Source organism: Nycticebus coucang, chromosome 4 (assembly GCF_027406575.1).
Source record: "Nycticebus coucang isolate mNycCou1 chromosome 4, mNycCou1.pri, whole genome shotgun sequence".
In the NCBI taxonomy this organism is placed as follows: Eukaryota; Metazoa; Chordata; class Mammalia; order Primates; family Lorisidae; genus Nycticebus; species Nycticebus coucang.
The window spans coordinates 87,784,525-87,793,340 of NC_069783.1; the positions used below are offsets into that span (position 1 = coordinate 87,784,525).

The following is an 8,816-nucleotide window of genomic DNA, read 5'->3' on the forward strand; positions in this document are numbered from 1 at the left end:
CCTAGGAAAACCCAGTATTTTAATGTTGACATCAAAAGCGCAATGGTTATCAGAAAAACAATGCACATTTGCATAATGACACATTTGTAAAATGTGTCATTGTTTGATACCCCTTGCCTTTCCACGAACTACAGAATTATTTACTAGCACTCTCCCCTGAAAGTTCCCACCAATCCTCTTCTTTTTTCTTTTTCTTCAACATGGTTGTGAAATTAGTTATTCAAAGGGGAAATTTCTCAGATGTTCACTTCTGCTTTTGAAGGCCATAAAAGAGAGAGGATGGAACTGGAGGAAACAAGTCTGTTGGAGGCAGAACAGGCCACTCTGGGATTCTCTTCAGCCAGTCTTCATTGCTCACGTATGACTAACTCTTCCTTACGAGGTTCAAGGGGGTCTCTCTCTCTCTCTTTCTCTCTCTCTCTCTCTCTCTCTTTCTCTCTCTCTCTCTTTCTCTCTCTCCCTCTCTCTTTCTCTCTCTCTCTCCCTCTCTCTCCCATCTCTCTCTCCCCTCATCTTTTTCTCCCTCTCTACCTGAGGGCTGGACTTTGTGCAAAAATGCTAAGTGTAGTGATATTACTACTACTTTTCAAATACTCTGGGAATGAATAGTACTTATCTAGCAGCTGACATCTGAGAGATCAGTGTTAAACTCTCTGCTCCAGATCTCCTAGCAAATATGCTTCTGCTTTTCTCTAGACCCAAAGAACCTTTCTTTCATGCATGCATGTATTTATTCATTCAGAGATCATTTCTTTGCATGCCTGCCATATATTAGATGCTGAGGGAAACTCATATATAAAGGTAGCCTTCATGGGGACTGGCACTACAAGATGTCGCTCATTTTCTCCCCTTTATACAGGTGTCTGAAGCAGCGATGGCAGCAGTACCTGAACTCACCAATGAAATGATGGCTTACTACAGGTCAGTGGGGAGACTACAACCTGTAACGCAAACAGGGTTCCTCTTTTAAGACTGGAGTGTTATCTGTGTTTGCAGAGCAGAATTGTTCCCCAAATTGCCTCTTTCAGTTCCTTGTTCCTTGGAACAAGGTTCCAAGTAAACTTGGTTTAAAGACTGATTTCGCACTACAAGTCCAGGCTTGGGACCCCAAGGCCATCTGGCTATTGCTGCTGCAAGGAGACAGACTTCCTGCAGACAGCAAATGGGAAGAAAGGATTCCAAGTGGATAATACATGGAACCTCTTTGCAAAGTTTGGCTTGCAGGAGAGGGAGAGCTCAGGTTTTAGCAGACTCTGCTGGGCTGGAGATCAGGCCTCAGGATCCAATGGGAGCACCCAGGGTGCCCACCTACCAAACTCCAAGTCTTCTTCCACAGATCACCATGGATCATGCCAGAAGTCACCAGGCGGCTTTGAGTGACACACTATTTGTAGTGAAGACTTGTATGCAGAGAAGGAAGAATAACCCTGTTTACGAGACATAATTGAGTTATGTCTCTGTTTTTATTACAGTGGCAATGAGGATGATCTCTTCTTTGAAGTTGATGGCCCCAAACAGATGAAGGTAAGACTGGGCATAGCTCCCAACTCACAGAGGGGTTTTGACATAGGAAAAGCTTCAAGAAAAAGGTTCTGGGGCACTTTCTTCCTATGGTATTTTGTGATAGAATGGCTCTCACCTCTTCCAGGGAGACTGATACAGGCTACATCACATGCTGACCTGGCCTTTACAACACCCTAGTCACTCATTAACCTTGGTGAGGGCGGCTATGCTTGGTGAGGGCAACAGGGTGTAGTGATGATATTTGCTATTGCACACTAGGAAGTCAGCCAAGTCTTCAACACAAATTTGATTTTTCCTTTTAGAGCACGGGTTAAGCCTAAGCTAATGACTTGAGTTAAACTCTAAAACCAGAGAAGATGACTTGAAGTATTAGTATACGTCTACCCCCTTGATAGCAGACATATATTTCATGGGGTGGAGCTTGTGACAAGAAGACATAGAAGAGATAAACAAAAAGATGCACTGAAACTTTAAAAAACACTTGTTATTTGACCTTGGACAAGTCATTTCACCCTTTGGAACTCAACTAAAAACCAAGGGGCATGAACTACATAATCTCTGAGATGCTGGCACCCTGGAAACTTAAGTTCTGAAATACTTTCAGTCAAAGCTAAGTTCCTCTCAGCAAATGGGCATATTTCAGATTCATCCCTACAGAAGGCCATGTGATGTTCCTATTGTCCCTTCTTATTTTTGTGATGTCTGCTTTCCTAGGGGGCCCAACCCAAACCTAGACGTCCCTTCTTTGTATTCCAAACTTTTAAATCATTATCAATGTCTGAGGGCTTAACCTCAGTTAAGCTGTAATAGAGAATTTTTCTGGGTAATGGATGAGTGATAACATATTTCACAAATAGTACCAACTCTTATAGGATTTACAGAATGCCTATGAGACAGCGCTCTGAATAAGAAAAATTGAAAAGTTGCTGAGTAAGCCTAGGTGAATAGAAAATGTAATGATCATCACTATCATGAAAAATTAAATCATATTGTTAGAGTATTAGTGACACTAAAAGATATAAAGCCTAAGAAGATATAAATCTACAAGGTATGTGGGGAATGTATAAAAAAGAGAAACAAGGTAGAAATGGGACTTATTCTAAAAAAAATAGAATAGAAGATGTCGGAAAGGCCACATTCCACTTTGGGGTCTGCCTCTAACTTGTCGTGTGCCTTTGGGAAAGCCACTTACACTCTGGGGTTGAGGAAGACAAGGATTATGTTAAGAGCTTGGCCCCTTCCTCCTCTCTGATGTTGAAGCGGGAGCTTGCTGGCTGGACCACCGGACCACACTCACTCCCTGGTCTTCTCCACAGTGCTCCTTCCAGGACCTAGATCTCAGCCCTATGGATGGAGGCATCCAGCTACATGTTTCCCACCATCACTACAACAAGGGTTTCAGGCAGGTCGTGTCACTCATCGTGGCCATGGAGAAGCTGAGGAACACGTCAGTTCTCTGCCCAAAGACCTTCCAGGATGGTGACCTGAGCACCTTCTTTCCCTTCATCTTTGAAGAAGGTATTTAGCAACAGCTAAGAGGAGGAGAGAAAATCTCTGCTTACGTCCTTCTCAAAGGCTATCAGTCAACAGTCAGCTAAATTCCCCCAGAGCTGAAACCCTTTAAAGGTAGAAGGCCCAGCAATGAGAAGCAAATGAAGAAACTTAGAAACCAAATCAATTATCTCTTTAGTTGAAACTATTCTTAAAAGAAGACCTTGAGGGGAGCGCCTGTGGCTCAGTGAGCAGGGCGCTGGCCCCATATACCGAGGGTGGCGGGTTCAAACCCAGCCCCAGCCAAACTGCAACAAAAAAATAGCCGGGCGTTCTGGTGGGCTCCTGTAGTCCCAGCTACTCGGGAGGCTGAGGCAGGAGAATCGCCTAAGCCCAGGAGTTGGAGGTTGCTGTGAGCTGTGTGACACCACGGCACTCTACCGAGGGCAATAAAGTGAAACTCTGTCTCTACAAAAAAAAAAAGAAGACCTTGATAACTATTGACGTTTGCAAATTCCTCGCCATTCTCAGGGTACTGTCACTTACACTGATTGTTCCCTATAAGCCTGGGCTGGTGTTATGAGTATTTTACATAGGTAGCTCTGTTGCTAGTCCTCAATGAATACTAACAGAGCTGAAGCTTGAACCCATGTCTTATGATGCCAGATACAATGTTGTTGCCCACCCCACCCCACCCCGACTCCTCCACGCCAATGTTGGAGTCTGGCTCTAACTGTACCTATTCAGATCCTCCAAGAAACCAAATTCTGCCACTTCACATCACAAGGCCTGCCCACCTGCTTTTATGCCTCAATAACATATGTGCTTCACATTTCAGAACCCATCATCTTTGACACATGTGACGATGGCTTTGTGTGTGATGCACCTGTACGGTCACTGAACTGCACACTCCGGGACGCTCATCAAAAATGCCTGGTGATGTCTGGCGCATATCAGCTGAAAGCTCTCCACCTCCAGGGACAGGATCTGAACCACCAAGGTAATGGAGACCCCTTGGTTTCCCTGCCTGGCCTCCTGGTAGCTTGCTAATTCTCCATGTTTTGAGCAAAGTAGAATGTTAGGGCATGTGATCAACCTAAGTAAAAAGAAACGTATTAAAAAGAACGCATACACTTTTGTTTGGGTCCCAGCACTGTCACCAGTTTGATTGTGTGAGTATGTGCTCTTTTTAGCAAGAGATGTAATTCCAAGAAATTAGATAGCTCAGGCCTTGTCAGGCCCATATCCAGCCAAGTCACTGAGGCATAGAGCAATGTCAACGCTTCCAGGATATGCGGCCATATTTTGATGGACATGCTCTAACTGCCTGTGGGTTCTTTCTCCCAGTTGCTGAGGTGGCAACTAGAGCAGTGACATGATAATGTGCCCATCCCCAGACCCAGCTCTGCCCCCTTTCCCTAGCATGCTTCCTGCCTAATTCCAGATGGTGCCTTGTGGGGAACTTTTACTGACCAGCAGAAACTTATATCTTTCTGCTGTAACTGGCAAATGTTTCTGGTGTGGTGAGCTTATCGTTAGTTGGGGAGACCTGCTTGGCACTGTGCCACTGTGTTTGGAGCCCACTTGCAGGGGTGTGGGCAGGGGAGCAGAAACACTGGAGGGCAGTGTCACTGGGAATAGCTTCCTGCTCTCAGCCAGGCCAAGAGAATCCTGTTTCTTTAGAACTGGGTGGTGACAGTGGCCTTAGGGCCTGCAACTGAGATCACTGAGACTAAGGAAGATCAAAATTGAGTGTCTCTCTCTAGAGCTGCTTTTCCCAACCAAGCTTCTTTTCTCCCAGTTCTTCCCACCAACTATCTATGTTCCTGAAACAGCCCCGGTGCCTGCTTTCTTGCAGCTGCTCAGCTTCACCTCTTTCCTAGCTTTCCACATTGATCAAATTGTTCTACTTATGCAGATGGACACACTGCCAATCACTAACAAGATGGCTTCCTTTAGCATTTAAAAATTAGGCCCTTGGCCAGGCACATTGGCCCACACCTGTAATCCTAGCACTCTGGGAAGATGACAGGAGGAAGATCACTTGAGTTCAGAGGTTCAAAACCAGCCCAGGCAAGAGAGAGAACCCATCTCTACTAAGAATAGAAAAATGAGTTGGTGTTGTGGTGGGCACCTGTAGTCCCAGCTGCTCAGGAGGCTGAGGCAGGAGGATAGCTTATACCCAGAAGTTTGAGGTTGCTGTGAGCTAGGCTGATGCCATGGCACTCTAGCCTGCACAAAAGAGTGAGATTCTGTCTCAAAAAAAAAAAAGAAAAAAAATTAGCCCCGCCTTTATTCTTCATTGTCATTGCTACGAGGATCTAAGAAACCCTGAGACCTTTTCTGGGGAAACCCTGAAAGAACAAATTGACCCCACTATTGTCTGTAAGGAGCCAAGTTATACTTTCTGTCAGGCCAAACGAGCCTCGCTGTGGGTTTCCACAGAGGATGCTAAACTGTGTAAGTCCTGCCCATGAGCTCCAGGGGTTGGGCTGGCCCTGCACTGCCATGTTCCTAACCACAAGACCCCCCCCCTTTTCTTCAGTGGTGTTCTCCATGAGCTTTGTACAAGGAGATGAAAATAGTGACAAAATACCTGTGGCGTTGGGCCTCAAGGATAAGAATCTGTACCTTTCCTGCGTGATGAAGGATGAAAAGCCCATCCTACAGCTAGAGGTGAGTGTCAGGGGCTGAAGCCCTTCTCAACATCCAGCTATCACTTCTCCCTGCCCCCACCTGACCCCCCGAAATCGGGGAACAGGTCTACTTAACAACGTTGCATCAACATAAGTAAATTTAATGGAAGTTTTTAAATGCATGCAAGCTTCACTCCCACTGTAGAAAATCAAGTCATTTTGTTGATGTTATTATGTTCTTTGATGTTATTAGGTGCTATTGTTACCACCCCAGCAGATTATGCATTGTTAGGGTTGTTCTGGTTTAATAGATGACACTTTGGGAAACCAATCAAAAGGACTTATCATCATCCCCATATTGTCCCCTCCCACCACCACGAACTCCAGCTTTCCCGGCAAAAGCTTCATTTCCAACTTGATGTTATTCTAGCGAGAGGAAAAACACAGCAGAAGCCCCTGGCAACTATGAAACATAAGAAGCTTTACATTCATTTTCGTTTTTGTTTTTTTTTTTAATTCTCACCAAGATTATGCTCCAGAATTTTGTACTAAATTCAGAAAATAAGGGCTCTTTAGCAACCCTACGAAAAGGTGGAGCCCCAAAGATAAGGCGGGAGCCTGATTCCTGATCCTGCAGCCTGCGCATCCATTTCCTTGCTAGCTGACCCAGAGAAGAGCATTACCATAGTGTCTTTGCCCCTTCCCTCACAAAAAGTCTTCTTTCTCCTTTGCTGCAGAGTGTGGACTCCAAAAGTTACCCAAAGAGGAAGATGGAAAAGCGATTTGTCTTCAACAAGATAGAAACCAACAACAAGGTGGAATTTGAGTCTGCCCAGTTCCCCAACTGGTACATCAGCACCTCTCAAGTGCAAAACATGCCGGTCTTCCTGGGAAAGACCAAAGGTGGCGAGGATATAACCGACTTCACCATGCAATTCTTGTCTGCCTGAAGAGAGCTATACCCAGAGGGCCCACATGTGCTGAGTGTGTAGACTCAACTCCCAGGGCTGGCAGAAAGGGACTAGAAAGGTTTTGAGTGTGCTGCAGGCTGGACTTTGCTGTTGTCTACCCCAAAGCCCAGATGCCTTCCTTGGGGTAGGGCTGAGATCTCCTGCCTACCTGCTGGGAAGATCAGCTCTCTCTTCCTAGGTTTCTTCTGCTGAGCCAGGTCTCTCTCACCTCTTCTACCCACTCAAAACCGCCCTGACAGAAACCATGGCACGTTTGGTTCAAAGAAATCCTCTGTCCTTTGTTCCCCACTTCTGATGAGCAGCCATTTAACTGTTAATTTATTTATTTATTTGATGGGTCTATTTAATTTAATTCAAGAGGGCCAAGAAGTCGCCATATCTGAGTCAATTTTAGTATCTATTGAATCAATTTAATGTGAACTGGGGTGCTACCTTCAAATCAAGTCCTTTTTCTAAAGCTGAAAACAGATAACCTTATATTATTTAAATAGCAATATTTATAAATGAGGATGAATGCTGGAACTCTTTCAATGGTTCTTAAATAAATTTCACAGAAAAAAAAAATTGTCTACCCTGATAATTGACTTCTCTTGGATTTCATAGCAGAAGGTAAAGACAGATGGGGTCACGAGTGTTCTCCACAAGGGAGCTGGAGTTGCTCACTACTGAGGGCTGCAACACATCAAGGAATATCCCTGCCCACCAAAGACAAGCCTCCTGACCCATTCCCTTTATTTCTGTTTCTCAACAAACTATATTCAGTGCATGTCTGGAAAATAGGACCAGCTGAAGCGTTATAGAGGGCAAAGGTTGGTGATAACAGGTGCCAGTGATTATCCATTATTGATCAAATAGTATGGCTAGGAGTACAGAGACAAGAAAGGTTAGAAGTTTCTGGTTGGATAGGAGAGGAAGATCTGTGCAAGCAAAAATAAGGCAACATGACATGAGTACATTAAATATCAAAGGAGTGGCCAGGAATGAGTGAGGACATCTGCTGCGAAGGATGGAGGGACAAGAAGAGTGACATACAAGTTAGGCCCAAAGGGATGAGCAGAAGTTCTCTAGATAGAAGAAAAATGAAGGAGTATTCCAGATAGAGGGACCAAGGTGAATAGAGGTGTGGGGGTGTAAGAAAGAATGATGTAAAAAGTAAACTTTCAGGACTGGTGCAGTCACCAGAAACAAAACACAGAACAGACCAGGGCAGGCCAGGTGCAGTGGCTAATGCCTGTAATCCTAGCACTCTGTGATTGCTGGAGCTCAGGAGCTCAAGATTAGCCTGAGCAAGAGTGAGACCCCATCTCTGAAAAAAAATTACTGGGCGTTGTGGCAGGTGTCTGTAGTCTCAGCTACTTGGGAGACTGAGGCAAGAGGATTACTTGAGCCCAAATGTTTGAGGTTGCTGCAAGCTATGACACCCCAGGGCGACTGCGTAAGACTCTGTCTCAGGGGAAAAAAAAAACACACAAAAAAAAAAACAGACCAGGGCAAAAATAATTGTTACTTATATCCCAGATTAAATGATCAGTTCTGTAACATATAAAGAGCTACCTCCAAACATTAGAAAAAACAAGAATAAAAATCCAACAAACAATAAGCAAGGGATATTAACAAGCTGTAACAGATCTAAGTTTGGATAGAGTAAAAAGATTTTTGACATCGCTGGTAATAAGAAAGTTAAAAACACAAGATACAAATATTCTCCTATCGGATTCACAAAAATCAAAAGTTTAACACACACCATGTTGGTGAAACTGTGGGGAAACACCACTATTGAGCTTTACACCTGGGAGTATAAAGTGACATCACCTCTGTAGAGGAAAATGTGATAACAACTATGAAAATCACAAGTGCACTTCCCGACCAGGCACAACAGCTCACAACTGTAATCCTAGTACTCTGGGAGCCTGAGACAAGAGGATCCCTTGAGCTTGGGAGTTCAAGACCAGCCTGAGCAAGAGTGAGACGCCATCTTTACTAAAAGTAGAAAAATTAGCCAGGCATTGTGTCAGATGTCTGTAGTCCCAGATACTTAGGAGGCTAAGGCAGGACGATAGCTTGAGCCCAGGAGTTGGAGGCTGCTGTGAGCTAGGCTGATGACATGGCACTCCAGGGCATTCTAGCCTGGGCAACACAGTGAGAATCTGCCTCAAAAAAAAAAAAAAAGGTGCACTTCTCCTTTGGCCCAGCA

The 8,816-nt window shown here is 44.6% G+C and overlaps 1 protein-coding gene across 1 annotated transcript; it reads left to right on the forward strand.

Annotated features, from left to right (window-relative positions):
- The first annotated feature begins 312 nt into the window (after positions 1 to 312).
- On the forward strand, positions 313 to 7,171 carry IL1B (interleukin 1 beta). The gene is made up of 7 exons (XM_053588559.1): positions 313 to 358; positions 860 to 921; positions 1,473 to 1,524; positions 2,841 to 3,042; positions 3,854 to 4,015; positions 5,561 to 5,691; positions 6,389 to 7,171. The coding sequence occupies exons 2-7, from the start codon at positions 875 to 877 to the stop codon at positions 6,599 to 6,601; spliced, it is 807 nt and encodes a 268-aa protein (XP_053444534.1). The 5' UTR covers positions 313 to 358; positions 860 to 874; the 3' UTR covers positions 6,602 to 7,171.
- The last annotated feature ends 1,645 nt before the right edge of the window (positions 7,172 to 8,816 follow it).

Bases quoted from the DNA above. Each gene is read 5' to 3' on its own strand.
- IL1B (XM_053588559.1), top strand. From the start codon at position 875: ATGGCAGCAGTACCTGAACTCACCAATGAAATGATGGCTTACTACAG. The intron at 922-1,472 runs GTCAGTGGGGAG...TTTTTATTACAG, and splicing joins GAAATGATGGCTTACTACAG to TGGCAATGAGGATGATCTCT. The intron at 3,043-3,853 runs GTATTTAGCAAC...TTCACATTTCAG, and splicing joins TCCCTTCATCTTTGAAGAAG to AACCCATCATCTTTGACACA.